The 19,686-nt window shown below is 33.1% G+C and overlaps 1 protein-coding gene across 2 annotated transcripts in view; it reads left to right on the plus strand.

Annotated features, from left to right (window-relative positions):
• Nucleotides 1-19,686, plus strand: part of LOC108738436 (WD repeat-containing protein 26) — a 64,258-nt gene that overhangs the window by 20,237 nt on the left and 24,335 nt on the right. For both annotated transcript variants that reach the window (XM_018471840.1, XM_018471841.1), the window contains exons 2-3: nt 3,339-3,495; nt 16,025-16,209. In XM_018471840.1, coding sequence (XP_018327342.1) covers nt 3,339-3,495; nt 16,025-16,209 — 342 coding nt within the window. The remainder of the gene's footprint in view (nt 1-3,338; nt 3,496-16,024; nt 16,210-19,686) is intronic.

Here is a 19,686-nt window from a genome sequence, read left to right on the forward strand (position 1 = left end):
TGCATTCTTCAGTGCCTCCAGATGTTACCTTTCAAATATTCCAGAATACCAATCAGAGATGATGTATAGTGGTTGATTGGTGCTGATTTTTTGGTATAGGTCAATTTCGTACGGGATTTGTTTTGTTGTGGTCGGTCTTAATTTCCTTCGGCGTTTTTAACTTGTTGTAGTTAATTCATTTTTTTCCCAAACAGGATGCATTTCTTGGGACCGGGCTTTAGTTTTCGGCTGCCAATTTTTTTAAGTTTTTCCCATAGTATTAATGTCTAAGTAAAATTTTCCAGTTTAGTTCATGTAATATAGTGTCTATTAATCTTTTGAAAACTTAGTGTAGTGAACAATTCAAAAGGCATCACACTGAACAGCCATAAGCCATTTATAGTTGTGAACGCAGTATTCTCCATATTCTGCGTATGTACTTCCGCCTACTAGGTTCTACTTTTCAAATGTAGAGTAGAAAATAATGTAAATGCAGCTGGACAATTTAGTGTGTCGTCGATCCGCGGTAATGGGTAGTGTCCTTCTGCTTTACATTGTTCATCTTCCTGCAGTCTATTCAAAATCTCGTGGAATCATCTTGCGTGCCAGCACTATAGGGGAATTCTAAGAATCTTGAGATATTTCCTTGCTTAAGAATGCCCTTTATAAGGTTATATTTCCTCTTACTTGTAGCTGGTTGATGGTTTTTGTTGTTCGGATGTTGATACAGTCGTGTTAAATTGGTCCTACCGAAATCTTCACCTGAGAAGGCGAAGACATGCTCTTAACGGCTCAGTAGCTCTTCTAATCATTCGACATTGTTGAAGTGCTTCACTGAACCGAGTCATCAGTTACCCAAAGCTTCAGGAATCTTTCAATTTGACTATTCTAGTAGGTTTCAGATGTTACTCCAGTTCTTATAAGTGCAGGTCCTACCAATAATTCTTTCCATGGTGCCCGGTTTGTTAATTATAACAGCTAATTTTGACTCTTAAACTCTCGTAATGACTTGGTAGTGCTCGATCTTTGTCTATGATCACGTTCTCGGAGAAGGCCTACATTGTTTACCATAAATATTGACTCTGACTTCTTCGATTAATGCTTATACTGCCAGTTGGTTTACGAAGTTTTGCGAAGCAGAGGGCTGGGCTAACCTTACACATCAAGACTCTAATTCTTCAAATGTTTCATTACTTGTTTCTAAGTACAGTATACTCTGCCCTTTTGGGGACATTTTGTTAGGCAATGTTTATTAAATAAAATTTTGCTGACGTGAACAAACGCTAGTGAACCGCAGCATTCCCAAGAAAATCAGATATAATTAAATGTATCTACTACATAACCGACGCTCTTGTGGTTGTGCAGAATTATATTTCGCATGCCGTGATGTACTGAGTGGTATAGTAAACGAATTATCTGCTTTGGTTGAGCGTGTATCAGTATCTATGATTGGGCGAAAATGTCAAATAAAGCATTAAAACTGGAAAAGTAGTAATTTTGCTATAATTAATAACAGAAAATGAATTGTGCAGGATTGTAGGAAACGTTCCAGGAAACAAAATGTATTAAATTATAGCACTCACTCATTAAAACTAAATAGCGAAGAAAAACAGCAGAAAATACAAAAAATTTCGTTTTTTTGATCTACGTTGAAAACTAAGAATTAATTTGGATCGACTACAAAACGAAAGTTGTAGAAAATTGATGTATCTTCAATATGGGCAGCAAGCGAACTTGATTCTTGCTTGCTTGATCAAAAAAAAAAAATGCAAGAAACGGAAAAATAATTTCTTCCAAAATTCACAACTATTTTAATTTTGGATTTTTAGCTTCTATTTTGCTGGAGATAATAGCTGTAAATATATTTATTATGTGGCTGCAGATTGGATTCTGATTAAAATTTTAATTTTAATATACGAGGGTGGATTGATAAGTTTCCGGCCTGACCAAGAAAAACAAGGTTTTTAAAAATTTTTTTTTTTTATTTCTCAACATAATCTCCTCCAAGGCTGATACATTTCTCATAGCGGTGTTCCAGTCTATTAATNTTACGTACTTAGTATCAGCAGTTTCTTATGCTTAAGTATACGATGTGTTGCATACTTATTTACATACAATTCCTTTAAATATTTTTCAAACAATGTTGAACACTAAGTGATTAAACTAATTGTTCACAAAAGTGAATTTCGACTACTCGAAGCAATTGTGCTTCGAGCTCACCGTAACTGATAAGGGGGAAGAACTACTTAAATTTAATTTTTTAAATTTTATTAGTTGAATTATTTATGGGTAAATACGTGTATATACAGGATGTTTCATCTAAGGCGGTTTCATTCATAACTGTTATACATTTAAACAACAAAATGAGTTTATAAAAGTGGTTTGGAATCATATGGTGCATATACAGAAAATATTTTAAATCGTACCAAGTGCTCAATTTGTTCTGAACGCAAGCTAACTTCGTTATTTTAAATGGAACACCCTGTATATTTTGTTACATTTTTGGTTTGTTTGTTTAATTTTAGGTCGACTTTATTAACACTTCTCTGTACCTATCTAGTAGTTTTTGAGATATTCAACTGTTAAAAAAACACGAGTTCAGTTCAGTAAAAGCTGCAATTTGGACAGTTTGTTTTTACACGACTTACTGTATCGTTTTTTGTGGACAAAATTTGTACGTAATTCAGTGCCGGAAATATCGAAATCTACTTTTGACAATCTTACAAGGCGAATAACGGTTTTTTTTTCAAATGGAATGACTCATATTAAATGATACCGTTGGATGCGAAATTAAGCCTTTCCTACTGATACAAGGTTTCGAATATAAAATAATCGATTTTTTCTGGAAAACTGTTAGAGATATTAGTCTTTTACTAAGACATTGAAACGCAACCTTGTTAGTTATGTTACGGTCGAAACTCTTAATACAATACTTTATGCTTTTGGTGCTCGCCTAAAAAGTTATTACGAATAAACTGACATTAGGCGTTAACAACTCTCCAACTATTAAGCCATTGTAACAAAAGAAAGAAGTGTTGTATAGGTCTACTTTCGATATCTGGAATGTTAACGTTGTTTATTCACCCAATTTGGCTTTATTTAGCTGGCCCATTTCAGCAAAGCCAACTGAAAAGATCAGTTACTATAGCGGAAACGTATCTTAAGGTAAACTTATTTGTTACTGACTTTAACCCGCCACGAAACTTCTGATTGTTTATGTCAAATACTGATAACGACAAAAATTATTTATTTACACTAATTATTGAAGAACTTAAAAACACTATTAAATTATTACTACTTAGGATCCATATTCCAGTGACAGAATGTAATTATAAGGCTAATACATGCTATATTTTTAGTCGTACCGCCGAATCCTTGATGGATGAATCAGGATGTCGTTTAGATCATCCGTCTGCAGCGAAATTTCGGCAGCACGTCATGGATGGAGATTGGAATAAAGCCGACCATGATCTGCAAGAATTGAAGCCACTATTGGGAGAACAGTTAAATTTAGTGGTAATTTCTATTTCTTACTAAAAATATATAGGTATTTAAAATTTTTCAATACTTACTTTTTTTTAATAGCAAATTTCAATCTAGTAGAATAATAAAATACAAAGTTTCATTCAATTAATTTTGGGCTTTGATAAAGTTGCACGAGGCCGCATTAAAAAAACAAAAATAATTCTAGTCTCTAGTGCAATAGTTAACCATTGTATTACGCCTAAACATTCCTTAGACTGCAGTAGCGTTGGACGATTTATAATGAATGGAGTCAAAACAATTTAGCGATACTGAATGTTAAAAAGTCTGCAGCTATATCATTTAAACGTTCTCCTTTTTACTTTGAATTTTATTGAATAGGGTATCAACAATTAAAGTGTTGGAGTTATATTTCATTTTATGAACATATTAATTGTACAATACAGAAAGATAAATAATAAGACATGGACATTTTATATCGGAATTTTATTATTTATTCAATAACCTTCCCAAGCAGTGATATTTCACTGGTATCGGGAGCATACAGGGTATAAGACGCTGTAGTATAATAATAATAATAATAATCCTATAAATATAGCAATTTTGCTATGAATGACAAGATTGATTACCTAAATCTAAATTCATTATTTAATGCTTAGGTGGTAACGAGTTATAAATTCCGATTGCGGATGGTAGCGGATTATTCGGTTGCTTATTAGTACGACATGATGACACATGGATATTACTTGTACTTCTAAGTAGATGATTATGAACATCTTCATTTTTAAATGGAAAGTTATTACACTTTAATTTCCCTTCTAGAACTTAAAATACATTCGCAACTCTCCACTTGTAATAGCTGTTTTACTGTATTCAATCAGTATTTATTGTATAGTTCCTCCGTATTGATACTCCTCTTTTAATAGTATCTTCACTGCTTTATTTTGAAATGTATCTTTTTTAAATTGGTTACACTAGAATTACCCCAAATGTTTATGGGGTATAGTATATTAGATAGGATATAGGAATTATAAATTTGGTAACTGTTACCTACACTTAAATACATTTAGCATCTGTAGATTACCTAATGAAGAGTAAGGCTTTTCATGATGTTTTTCCCATGTTAATTTCTCACCAATCAAATCATAAGACCCAAATATTTTCTGTACTCCACTTTTTAATATTTTTATTATTTATGTTAATGCTCATGTCACTGTCAGCTAATCGTTGCTAACAAGGTGATTTAATCGGTTAGTGTCAAGACCCTCATAGAGGAATGCTTTATCATCAGCAAAGGTAAAGTGGCGACTTCTAAATTCAGCTTTAAGTGAAGATACTAATAATGAGTATTAGAGAGGGCCAAGTAGTGACCCCTGGAGAACTCCACAATTATAGCTAGATTACTACTATTTATGTCATTGATTATTACCACTTGTGATCTGTTTTCTAGATAATACCTTATGAGTGTGTTTATTTTACTACACAAACTCATACGGGAGAGTTTATTTAGCAGAATTATGTGGCCAACAATATCAAATGCTTCTTGTCAGTCAACAAAAACTACAATCACTATTGAGCCTTTGTCCAAGTTCGAATTAATGTAGCTCAAAAAATCTATCGTTGCACATTTTGTGTTCTGTTTTTTATGAAATCATATTCGTAGTTGTCTGTAATTTTTGTTTCACCAATGAAGTGGATAATTGTGTTTCTTAGGACATGCTCCTAAATTTTTAAGAACACTGATGCAATTGCAATCGGCCTGTAATTTTTAACACAATTTGGGTCGCTATTTTTAAAGATTGGTACAACTTTAAATTTTTAAATATATTAAGAAAAATACCTAATTTAGGATCGAATTAATAAGCTTGATGTCATCGACTGATACATTATCTATTCCCACCGCCGAATTTTTTAACTTGATTTATTCGTTCGCTACTTTGTTTCCCCAATTTCTGCTATAATTGACTTGCTAACACGTGTGAAGTATTGATTATGCTTCCTTGATATTTCTTTCGGGTCAGTGATGACAGTGACGTTTTTTATTATTGATGTGATTTTTTTATTAGGTGTTTTATTGTTTAGTATAGTGTTTACAACTTGCCACTATTTTTTGGGGTTGTTAGCTGCTTTGCTCCATCTGCTAGAAAAGTATCTCGATTTCTTTTTCCTTATTTCTTGTAATATTTTATTTTTAATCAATTTGAATTCTTTTTCACATCATGCCTTCCAGTTAACTGAAGTGTAATATTTTTATACAATTTATCTCTTTCTCTTATTAATTTTTGAATGTCAGTTGTAAACCGTGATGTATATTTAATGTCCTTTTGTACGTACAGCTTAGTTTTGTTTCATTAATCGCTTATATTCGATTTTCAAATGAGTATATCGTTTGTCAATGGGAAATTTAGGATTTTACTTGTAAATTCTGTTTTATACATTATATTTAATGTCATTTTGCCATTTTTCACCCAAAGGAATTTAAACCTATGTTCTTTTTTGAAAGCTAGATATTCTTTAAATAATACTTGATTTCTTTTTTGTTAGTTCATGGTCAATGAAGATGAGTTTATTATCATTAACCAATTGCTGTACCCCTAGGTCATTTAGTGTTATTTTCTTCGTCTTTTAGCCTGAAGAAATCGCTCCTTTTATTGTTTGTTATGAAAGCATATTTTTATTGGGGCTGGGAATCTATCATCCTTTCCTAATCGATATACTTTTTTGTATGTTATTTCTGTTTCTTATATTTTACCTAATTTATTTATAATCGTTTCCAATCTATCTGTTCCTTCCATTTCCGGAACACCTTTTATTATAACATTATTATTTATCTTGTCTTGTTCCCATAGATTTATTTCATTATTCAGTTTTTTTTGAGGTTATCCACTTCATCTTTTAGGTCCTTGTTTATTTTCATTTGTGTTTTATACTTTTTCATTAGACTCGAATATTTCACATCAATTTCGAGTAATTTATTCATTACATCAGTTATTGACCATTAATTATTTTCTTTCGGCCATTGCATATCAGTTTCACCTTTATTTGATTCACTGCATTTTACACACCTACAATCCTTTTCCATTTGTTGGTTTTTGCTGATGTGCATAATAGTTAAAGACTTCGGTCGTCAATTAGACGATGTTATTAAAGAAAATATAAATTTGACTGATCTAAAGAAAATGAATTTTTAAAAGACTTCAAATATGACAATAGTCTGTGAAGATGCTGGTACATAAAAGGCTATGTTGTACAGAAAAGGTCAGTTGTGCCTTGTGCGTGTTTTGTTGAGTGAAACTATTCATTATTTATATTTATAAAATAAGGTCATCAATATGGGTCGTGGATTGCCAGCAAGTGCAAAATTCCTTAATTAATTATACATTTGTGAAGTGTGGGAATAATTTCTCCACCCGATTTCATTTCGTCTTCGGATAGGGGCTCCTAGACTTTATGATATAACGTAAGGGTATACTCATTTTTTAATTTTCGTATTCTTTGTGTTTTTTTAAATTTTATTTTGGTTTTGAGTTTCTATTTCTTTGATTTTATTTTTATTGGGATTTTGAATGTACTTTTTTTTGGAAAATCTGTGTTTATTAATAAAATAATAAATTTGGGTTTTCATTTCTGTTATTAAAGTATTCACGACCTAAACTTGTTAGACTTGTTACAACTGTTGAAGGAATCATAAGACACTTTGGTGAAATAGGCACTACCTATTAAGATTGCTGGCAAAAGCTCTGGGCGAAGACTTTTAGTGAAACTCTGTAAAAAATCGCGGCATTTCAGCTTGAGAAAGATAACTGCTCAATGGAATCAGCAAGCAAGATTGAAGAAAGCGTAATGGTGTGAGGATGCATGTTCTCTAAAGGATTAGGAACTTTAAAATTTGTCGAGAGAATAGTAAATGCCAAGAAATATCAGCAAACACTGAGTGAAAGCCTGCTGCCAAGCATAAGAAAGTTGCGTCCTGATAGAGGTTTTATTTTTCAGCAAAATGGGACATCATCATGCCATATGACTAAATTCTAAAAAAAGAAAAATGGTTTAAAGACCATGGTGTAATAGTTTTAGACTGGCCTTCAAGTAGTCGAGACCTAAATGTTATTGAAACAGTATTGCATAAGATGAAAAGAAACCACACAAAGAACAGCTACCGATTTCGTCGTTAAACATCAAGATATCTGGGATAATTTTTCAAATAGTGATTGTCAAAACTCGTGGATAGTATGCCTAAAGGGCGGGGTCGTATCATAATGATATGGAATTGGGTGTGAAACACACTCTACCCTCCATAGAATCATTATTTGCAGTGAAAGATATGGTGTGTACCTATTTATGTCTGGGGCTATTAAATGAGTTACATACTCTATTACCTCATATGATGATTGAAAGTAAAATTAGAGGTAAAGGTCCTTTTTACGAACAACGAAAATTATAAAAGAACATATCGCGTAGCAGAAGCAGCCAATAAGTTGATTAAAGAAAATGGGTGATTTGTCAAATTTGATATTAGACTAACAGTTGCAATACCCATAATTAAAATCGTCACGTCATCAGACACCTTGCATTATTACTTTTATTTAATTATTTACTTTCTAATTATCACTACTGTTATTAATTATCAATTAACTGCAGTATCGCACACTTTGTCCCTTCTTCACTCATTCTGCTTCGCTTTGCATCGCCTCGTACTCGTACTAACTCACTCTTCCGATTTTTTTTATGTTGCCGTGGAAGAGGGGAAATCTTCAAAAGACACCCAGCCGTCCAAACGACTAAAACCCCTCAACCTCCGTACTTCCGGCCTTTCTAGGACCACGTGCGTGCGTGCGTGCGTGTGTGCGTGCGTGGGGATGTGTGGCCGGGCGCGAAGTATTTCGTAATAGTGTAATCTTCAGGGAGATCTGGAGTTGATGCGTCGAATAACGTTGTATGGATAATACCAGGTCTGTAGTAGTTTCGGGCAACGCCACTTTTGTCTTGATGCATTGTATAGCCAAACTTTGTAGCCTTTATTAAATCGTTCGATCTTATCTGGTCTTCATGTGGTCACTTCGAATCGTACGTATAGCATTATGGATGGTGCGTTTTCGTAGTTCGTTCACATATATTGGAGGGTCTCCAGGATGACCAAACATGTTTGCTGGCAATCTGAGTTCTTTCCCAAATAAAATGCTTGCCGGTGTCTCATAGATAACGGATATATACGCTAAGGTGAATAGGGGTAGTTGTTGACAAAGCTTCTTAAATTGACCTCCAGAGTTATCTTAAATCGCTCAACCATCCGCATAGTTCTCATTTTTATAATGCCCATTAGTACAGTGACCTTGATTAAACCCGACTCGAAGATCCTGCCTTGGTCGGATTAAAATTCTATTGGTACTCCATAATATCGGCTAATCCCATCACTGACTAGCTTTTTGGCAAAGGGGTGTGCTTTCTGATGCCATATCGCATATGCGAAGGTGATTCATAACTACTAAAAAGTATCAGTTACTGGAGTCTGTTATTGGGAATGGTCCTGCCACGTCGACTGTAATCTTCATTGCTTGCGGAATTTTATTTGCGTCTGATGTACCTGTTGTAGATGTTTACCGCCGTACCTCTTGTCCAGGCGGCTGACAAGATGGTGAAAGTTGTATTGTTAAGGACTCGGGCACTCCTTGGAGTATATCCAGCGCTTCCCCTCGTAAAGCAATTATTAGTGCTGTTGGTTTCTCGGAATTGATTCAGGCATTTGCCTCTGCTGCTGCTCCAAACTGCCTTAGCTAATCAGAGCACGAGATCATTCCTTCAAAAGTGGGAGATGTAATTTTTGATGGTCTTGCACCGGAATCATCAGCTTTTGCAGTAGTGGGTTTTAGCTTTTCAATTTATTCTCTTATTTCTTCTATCATTTTTTGCAGCTTGAGTTCCCGTCTAATGTCATTTATCTTTTCCTCCATTCTCATATTTATTGCTTTCTAAACATTCTTTACGTCTGTTTTAATATGTAATTGTCCTATTTTTATATTATCTTGTACTGCTTCCATATTCTCTTTCATTTCTCTTTGTCTTGCCTTCATTTCTTGTCCTGATTTCATTTTTACCATAATTGCCATTATAGATTTTCTTTGTTCCTCTATTGTTGCTTCTATATTCTATACACTAACACGATGGTGTCTTCTCCTCTCAGGGCGGCTGATGAATAGTGTGAATTTTTAGGGATTTGCTATATCGGTTGCCTAAAGGTGCATGCAGGTTCAGGCTTCCTATTAGTTTAGTTGATCAAATTTGTCTATTATGAATTAAATATACTGCTAATGTTATTAGAAAAAAAATAATAAACTCAAAGTTGCTCGATGCTTTAAGATGCATAACCTAAAAATATTTTTGCATATAGAGGTTGTTCATTAAATGCGGTATGAGATAAAACTTTGTATATTTTATTACATTTTTGAATTTCTTTGAGAATTCTACATACTTTTTCGTAAGCATTACTTGTCCCAAAATTCAACCGTTTTTAAAAAAAAATCGCTGATAGTTGAATAAAAATAGAAAAGCTATTTTACCCCNAAGTAATATTAAATTTCTATAAAACGGTTAAGTTTGGCATAGAATGCTTACCAAAAAGTATTTTAAAGAAATTCAAAAATGTATTAAAATATACAAAATGTACAAACTTTTACCTCATACCGCATTTAATGAGCATCCTCTGTAATATGCAAAGATATTTTAATAATCTAATATCATCCTGTAAAGAGATATCGCACTAATTGGGCACCCTGTATATTGACAGAGTTGTTATTTTCAGGTGATAAATAAAATAACATAATTGAGTCGGAGTAATTGTATTTTAGTATACTACTTTTCTCCTGTACATTTTTACTAGCTTTAGCTTTGTTACTTATTGTTATTAATATATTGATAGGACAATGAGGCAAGTAGGGAAATTAGAAAATTTAAAAGTGGAGATGGATAGATTAGAATTAGATATAGTAGGCACTAGTGAAGTCCGTTGGCCCGAAGCTGGAGACTTTAGGGTAATACATACAGAATCGGTAGAAGGTAATTCGGGGGTAGGAATTGTAATGCGTTGGAAAGTAGGGCAGATTGTAGAAAGTTATTTATAAAGAAGCGATAGGATGGTTATGGTTAAATTAAACTCGGAAGCCTGTAAAAACGGTATTAGTGCAGGTCTACATGTCTACATCATCTTACAGTGATGAAGACGTAGAAGCTGTTTATGCAGATATAGAAAACTTGTTAAGTTTAGTGAATGGGCAGGAAAACCTAATAGTTTTAGGAGACTTCAATGCAGTAATAGGTGAAGGTAAAGACGATGTAATAGCAGGTTCTTTTGGATTAGGCAATAGAAATGATAGGGGAGATAGGCTGATAGAATTTTGCGATAAACATAACTTAACCGTCACGGATTCTTTATTTAACCATCACGTTAGGAGCCGCTATACGTGGAAAATGCCAGGTGATTTAGGGAGATATCAGTTAGATTACATACTTGCTAGGCAAAGATTTAAAAATCAAGTGAAGGACTGTAGGAGTTATCCAGGAGCAGATATAGATAGCGATCATAACTTAGTAGTTATGAAGACCAATCTTAAATTGAAAATTCTGAAAAAGGGGGAAGGTAGGAGACGTCTCGACTAGAAAAGCTAAAATATAACGAACCGCGTGATAGGCTAGGTAAAAGGACAGACGAAATACTAAAAGCGGCGGGAGAAACGAATGACGGGGACATAGAGACAGAATGGAACTGCATTAAAACGTGCCTAAAGTCAGCAGCTACAGATATACTAGGTCTTAAACTAAACGAAAGTAGGAAACCCTGGATAACAAATGAGATTTTAGGATTATTAGAAGAATGGCGGAAATACAAAAACAGGACAGACGAAGAAGGGCAAAAAAGGTATAAGGTTATAAAGTGGGAAATAATTAGGACGTGTAGGGCAGCTAAGGAACAGTGGATTGATGAGATGTGTAAAGAAGTAGAAGAAAAGTAAAACAGATGAGGCTTATAGTATAATTAAAAGGAATTTTAGAGATGGAGGATACAGTAGTAATATAAGAAACGAGGTAGGGGTCATTTTGATAGATAATGAGGAAAAGGCAGATAGGTGGAAAGAATATTTAGAGAACCTATACGCAGGCAATGAAGTAGGAGATATATTAGAAAAGGAAGATAGTGTATAGATAGATGAGCTAGGTGATCCCATAATAAGAGAAGAGTTCGATGTAGCATTAAAAAATTTAAAGAATGATAAGGCGCCAGGTGTGGATGGGATACAGGGGGAAATTCTAAAACATGCAGGACAAGAGGTTAGAGATCGTAAATTTAAGTTACTTAGTCACATTTACGAGACGGGGAAAGTCCCAGAGGATAATAAACGGAACGTGGTAGTAACATTACCTAAAAAGAGGGGCGCGGATAGGTGCGAGACATTTAGAACAATTAGCTTAACTTCCCATGCGTCAAAAATCTTAACTAGAATTGTACAGAGGAGGACGGAAAAAAGGGCGGAAGAACTATTAGGGGAAGATCAATTTGGGTTTAGAAGAAATGGAGGAACGAGGGAAGCAATTCTAGCTTTACGGGTAACAATAGAGAAAACGATAGAAAAAAGAAAGAAGGCGTTTGCATCCCGAAGGGCAGGATGTTATTATCATTATAAGGTCGTCAGTTCTTCTGTATATCTATTCCTATAGTTGTACTGTCTTTAATGGTGTTATTGTGTCTTTGATGTATAGATTAAAAAGCAGCGATGACAGTGTGCATCCTCGTCTGACTTCCTTCCTAATATTTATTCTCTACATTGTTGCTACATCTCTATAACTGCCTGTTGCTCTTTATACAAACTAAGTGTCACTCTTCTATCTCTGTAACTCATCCCTACATTTTTAAGTATATTTAGCATCTTTAGATAACAGATCTGTACATAACCTGAAGGAACTAATGAGATATAGACCTACATTGGTACATATAAATCCCAAAGTCCTGTAAGTCCAAATGTGACAATTGTAATATATCTCACAAATGAGAAATAAGACGTACAGGTAACGCCTGGACTAGAGGTCTCATTCATCTTGCTCAGAACTACATTGAGCATGCAATCAAATGAAACCACCTATCTGAACCGAGCAAAAGAAGTAACGTATGTAGCTCTTATCCATACTAATATTTAATCAATTTAGACTATTTAATTTAATCAATTAATAGTCTACTCAACCGCATACAACATTGGAAACTATATAGCCAACATAAATATTTAAATATATTCAAAGGACTCGGATAAGTTATTAATAAAAAGTTTAAATAAGATAAGGCCTAAATGAGAGTCCCAGTGCGCCTTAGGTGTTATTGCAAAAAATTCGGACTCAAACTTGATAGATTGCCAACGATTAGTTAAGTAAGATGCCAGCCAGTTCAAAAGATCATATCGTTTACCAAAGTTCTTTAGTTTAGACAACAAAGTGAAATGTCAACACTATCCAAAGCTTTGGCAAAAAATTGTACATTAAGAATGTAGTTATTAAAAATAAGTACATTAGTAACGGTAGAATTTTTACAAGCAATACCTATTACTCATGTTATCTGCCCACTGGAACTCTTGCTCGGCGTTAAAATTATTATAATTTTTTATTTGTAGTTTTGGTTTCTAAGGTCAAAATTGCTATAACATTTTATGTTCCAAATGTCACTCGGAACCTGTGGTTAAAATATTATTGGTTATACACGAAAGTTCTCTATAATAAAGAGTGTAAATTAGCAACTGGTAACGGATTCAACGAATTTTAAGGCTAATAGAAAGAAGATAGACAAAATGGTCAATAAGATCGGAAATTTATTATGCGAATAATTCAAACAAATAGGACTTTTCTGCTTAAATGTAAATCAGACCCCGCAGGTAGTTATACGTACATAAGAAGGGAGTAAGTACCATGGATTTGGGCTGGACGGACATACGGGGCCTGAAAGTTCTAATGGATCTAGAAATGATCGACATGGGTATGTCAGATCACTTATCAATAGTTACCAAAGTTTCAGGAATGCTTAGAAGTCACCAAATAATAAAGAAGTATAGACTAAAAAACAAGAATTGGTATTCACAAGACTGAGTGAAATCAAAGAAAGATACGAGCAGACTCTTCAGAAAATGGGTCAATTCTAGAGGTGATCAATTCTTACGGAACCAATATGTAGAAGCATGAAAGCTATATAAAGAAACAGTAAAGCAAGCAAAACGGGAATATCATACAGATCTTAGAGAGAAGTAACGTTCGACACAGCACCACTTTTGGAAAACAGTTAAAAAAGTTATACCCAAACAGCAAATAAGGGCAGAATTGAGTTTAATACAAATAAAGACCTTTTACAACGAACTTTTCCTTTGAGATTAGTGGATAGTAAAATGTTTATGGACGACTGACACCCTATCTCAACCAAAATATAAATATAGATGAACTAAATATTGTGCTTCGTAGGATTAAAAACAATACAGTCCGGACGGAATTCAAAACATCTTTTATAAGAATTTTTCCACTAACTGGATTTTATTTATGACAAATTTGTTTAATTTGTTTATAGAATACTAGAGAATACTGAAATACCAAATTCTCTTATACAAAAAGGGAGACTTAACCAGTCCTATAAAATATAGAGGGATAATCTTGGCAAATGCGATATTGAAGATCTTCGCTGCTTTACTTAATAATAGATTGTAGAAAATGGGATATTTTGGTAATGTCAAGTGAGATTCAGGCAAGGAAGATGGTTGTGAGTAAAATAAAACACACCTGAAGAAGGCACAGTGTGTCGAAATAATTATAGTGGTTATAATAAATTATTTGTAAACTCCAAGTGTGTTTTATTTTATTTTTAAATATGGAGTTACATTACTTGAAAGCTTCATCGATTCAATGGTTGTGAGTACTACATTTTTACCATCACTACAAAGATCGAAATTGCATTCAAACAAAATTATGGGAACTTGTATGCAGCTTTCATTGACATTCGGGCGCCGATCTTATATCGTGAAGCACTGAAGATCTATTAAGCATGGCGAAAGGTCTGCAATCAGAATTCGACCACTACAGAAAAGCCCAGAAGCTCTTTAGAATAATCTAGTCAACAATTAATTATTTACTTTTGCAGTTCGCGTTCGACTTCTTGTTTGACTTGTAAACCTACATCAATAATTATATTTAAATTATTCATGTTTTGTAGTCAACTCTTTTCACAATTTTCACTTAACTTCTTTACTTGAAAACAACAGTGTAGGTTAGAATACGCGAGAGCAGCGAGCGCAAAAGTTACTGATGAACTTGATTTAGTTCTACAAAAATTAAAAGTTAAAGTAAGGTCACATTTCTATCGAGAGCGTTGAAGTTTGCACTAAAAAACAATAAGCTTGAGTTTCTTTTGTTTTAGTTAAACATTTTACCAATTTACTAGGATTTACATCTTCCGGTAACTACTCATATATTTCCCATCAATCGTCGGTATCCCACTTATATGAAAATTTTAAATTTTATCTTCAGGTAAAGAAGCATCTTTATGGAGTTGTAAAAAATTACATCTATGGACCAAGTCGGATAATTTTTAGATTTATTGATGTAGAAAACTCTTTGCATGTCCTGATCGAGAAATCTGAATTTTGATCAAAAGTATACTTAAAACCATGCGGAATTAATGGGACAATTACCTACTGCCGCTTGCCACTCCTTTTGTCACAGATAGACGTCGTCAATTGGAGAGATACGTTAAATAAGAACATTTCTTCATCGCTGATAGCACGTAGAACTACGTAAATTACACCTCAACTTCTACTAAGAACATAAATGAAATAGAAAAAGAGTAAAATTACAAAAAAAGTCAATTAATACTCCAAAAATTTCGCACCACACATTTAACGAAAGCAGTTTTTGAAATCGCGAAACATGCGAATTCTTTGCCAACAATGATTATTGTACTTTTCTTTCGAAACCACCGATTCACCGAAATTCACTCGCGGCTGAAAATCTGTTTCAAGCAATAAGGCTTGTACTCGCTGCAAATGATAAGAATGTAGCAACGGCTTTTTTTTTGCCACATTGTTATGTGAGAGGAGGCAATGTTCCCTGCTATTTCAGGTGTACTATTTTACGAATTGTCTTCTTTGAAATCGGGGATTTCGTTACTACAGCGGTGAACTTTCGGACATATAAACATTACTTAATTTTCATGTCTTATAGTGCTCTATTGCCTCTTGTAAGCACGGTACTTATTTCTCTTACACCCTTACACAATTTTTACCCTTATAATAATCGACTTGCATTCATTGCTTACCGTTTTATTGTTGAAACACTGTCTCATGTAAATAACTATATTGTCAATACGTGCTGTTATTATTATTTCGCGTAAAATGGTTTTGTTTATCGAACAATTTGGTAAATTTGTTCTTTTAGTACACTCCGTAAATTTTTAGAAGCTAGGAGTAGATGTAAATAAATAATTAATTTTTTTGGTAGTCTTTAAAACTACAAATAGCTCATATCTGACTATATATAACTTTTTTATTTATAGGAAATGAAGTTTCTTCTGTTGGAACAAAAGTATCTTGAATATTTGGAAGACGGAAGAGTGCTTGATGCGCTTCATGTTTTAAGAAATGAATTAACTCCACTTCAACATAATACTTCTCGGGTGCATCAATTATCCAGTTATATGATGTGTTCAAATACAGAGGAATTACGGTCTCGTACAAATTGGTAAGACTATTTAGATATAAATATAATTAAAATCGAGAGTGTAGGTAGGTAAATTTTTGTGAACAAAACGGAAGGCTAATGTACTTACATTTATTATGCTCTCAAATTTTCGCCAACATTCTTGGCTTCATCAGGAGATCAATGTTGTAAATTACTATTGAAAGGCATAGTTAAATTAACTGTAAACTCGTGAGGAGATAATAAATTATATATGTAAAATAACACTTAAAAACCATCATAACAATATCCATACCTTCACCATTTTGTTTTCAATTTTCAACTTAATTATGATGATTTAAGTGTTATTTTACATATCTATATAATTATCTCCTCATGAGTTTACAGTTAATTTAACTATGCCTTTCAAATATTAACTTACAACGTCGATCTCCTGATGAAGTCAAGAGTGTTGGCGTAAATTTGAGATGTTAGTAAATGTAACTACATTTGCCCATCATTTTGTTCATAAGAATTTACCTACCGTCACCCTTAATTTTAATTATTTTTAATTTCAACTAGTACGGCAGTTACTAAGGCTCAACATTACAATTTAGATACTTAAGTAATCAAGTATCAATATGGCGTATTTAAAATTGTTAAAATTAACTAATTGTTAGATTTTTTTTAATTTGTGAAATTTACTTGATTTTTGGCGTTAGACGCCTTTTTACCTAAATATTGTCGTGAAAAATATTATAAATGTCCCTAATGTAGAGTCACTAAACTGAATCAAGGATGAAAATTTTAAAAACTGGTTTTGAAGTAAGTAAATTAACCAATGAATATGAATGTCTTGTTCTAATTTAAACGAGTCCATAATTTGCTAAACTCCCTCTTCTCCTTCCAACGCTACAACTTGTTAAGTTAAACCTTTCTTGCCCCTGATGGACAAACTTTGCTCATGAACGGAACGAAAAAAAAAAGAATATCTATTATATGATTACTTGTTATAAACATTTATATGGTATCAATGTTTTAATTTCTTATACATGTATGTCTTCAGTATGAATTTTACTTAGCCTTTCATTTTAGTATATTTCTTACATTTAGCATTTATATTCATCCCGATATATCTGTATTAATGTGTTAGTTTGCATACAGAGATTTTTTAAATAAGTGCAGAGTTTTGTGGGGTTTCAACTACAGATACAATAGAAATTACTTGGTGAGTACAGCAGCGAGACTAAGGGACAATGTATTTCTTTTAAGAAAACCACAATAATACCCGCGACTTCACTCGCGTTGATGTTCTAAATATGTGTCAAAAATCATCGACGACCGTATAAAAGTAATTTTTCAATTCCCCGGGAACAGTGTATCTTTCTGGATAAAGAGTACTCTGTGTCCTTTTCTGTACCCCTGAAAATGTCTGTACAAAATATGTTCGGTTGAGTAGTTAAGGTGTGAAATGATACCAAACAAACAAACGAAATTCGCATTTATAATATTAGTTAGGATTTCCTATTTTCTAAAAATCCTAACGATTTATAGTGTACTCCAATATTTAGTTTTTCTTTATGTACTTATTAAAACTATTTTGTTAAAACAACCAAAAAGAGCAGACAAGATAAATGCTATATTTATTCAGCAATTACTTTTATTTTTTAATAATCACGATAAATGAATGGATAATTGTAATATAATTCAAAAAGGTACCTCTTTTAGAATTCATAAGTTAGTGCTTAAATCGTATGTTAAAAAAATGCCCCTCTAGTTTTGAGATAAGCAAAATCGATCGTCAATCAGTTGTTCAAAGTCTGTGTCTATGGACATTAGAGGTAAAGTAGTAGACTTTCTTGAAACATTGTACTTTGTTAAATTTTCATTCTTGTAGTTAAAACTTCATTGTTGCTGTTTATATTATTATCAGTAAGCACCTCCATATGTATTAATGAGCAAATGTCCAGCCTCCCGATATAAGTAAGAGTAGTGTCAATTAGGCACCTTATAAAAACGACCTTGTACTAATTGCTAAACAAGTGTAACACAAAATTGTGCAATAAACAGTCCATTACAAAAATAAAAAGCAATTTCTACACCAACGATCTAACATATTTTGTTTTTTAGTAAGTTATTAAAAGTGTAAACTTAATGGGAAATTGGTCCACTTAAATAATTTCCGATTGTTATGTCTCTAACTAAAGATGATCACTAATTGTAGTTCATAGGCTTAGGCTAATTTTAAAAAAAGCCGGGAAGAAAACATCGCATGATCATTAATTAATGAATAAAATATATACAAAACTATATACAAACGATGACCTTAGCTGTAAAAGAATTGGTTGGTACTGTCTCGGTGAGACAGCTTAGTAACTCTATAAAAAGTACTAACTAACTGCTAAAAACTGGTACTCCGACTTTCTTCTTTGCTATGATAACAAAAATTTCTAATGAGGGTAAAATTCTTAAAATCTTTGTCGTTGAGGGTTCAGATGGTCAAATCAGGTAAAAAATGCTATTTTTGCTTAGCTTAAAGAACGTGTTTCTGTTTGCTTCAAAAATGAAACGGGAAAAAAATCGAATATTAAAAAATAAATATGATGTTCAATTTTGCTTACTACTACATTTATGAATTAAATAATAATATATAGAAAAAGGAAAAATACCACCGAACACTTACGTATTTTGACANGGAAAAATACTACTCAAACATACTTGTTGATTCATTTTTTATTTTCAATTCGGAAAAGGAGCGTTCCACACTGCAGTTAGTTACCATCATGGTTAAAGCGATCCTCAATGCAACTTCTACATTTGGGAATGTGTTTTCAATTTAGTTTTCTTTCAAAAGATGATTTTCTGAAATAGGCACTATTAGTTTTTCATTTTCACTATGAACAGTTTTCATTCAATTCAATCGGTCGCGTTTTCATTTAACATAATGGTATATTCGTACATAAATGTTTGAAGAATCACCTGCATTTAGGCATACTCGCGCTTATACAAAAGCTACTATGCAAGTATTTTAGATAATAATTATTGGTTGATTTCCTCAAAATAAATTCATATATCGGTAATAAATATCGGTTTTTGGTTGGTGAATGGATCTAGCAGGAAGTAGTGGACCGATGACAATATGATGTAAAGTTCAGTGTTTTTACGATAAATATTTATATCTAACATCTACAACAGATGTACAGGGTGTATCATAACAACAAAGTATGCCAACTTATAGAAAATAATAAAAGTAAATCCGCAACTGCCGAACAATCAGGTATCTACAAATTAAATAGTTGCTTAATTAAATAATTAAAAAGAAGACTCACCCCTAATTACCACAAAAACGGATGGGTAGTATGGTAATACAATCCACGGAATTAGAGGAGCATTGGGAAAGTTAACATGAAACATTTAACGAATAATCGCCCCACACGGCGGTGATAATTGTAAAGACGCTTGCATTAGGATTATGCGGAGTCGTTCTTTGGATCGTCAGTATGAGTAATCTATATCTAAGGCAGATTTGGAGTAACTTCT

Source organism: Agrilus planipennis, unplaced genomic scaffold, assembly GCF_000699045.2.
Source record: "Agrilus planipennis isolate EAB-ADULT unplaced genomic scaffold, Apla_2.0 scaffold211, whole genome shotgun sequence".
Taxonomy (NCBI): Eukaryota; Metazoa; Arthropoda; class Insecta; order Coleoptera; family Buprestidae; genus Agrilus; species Agrilus planipennis.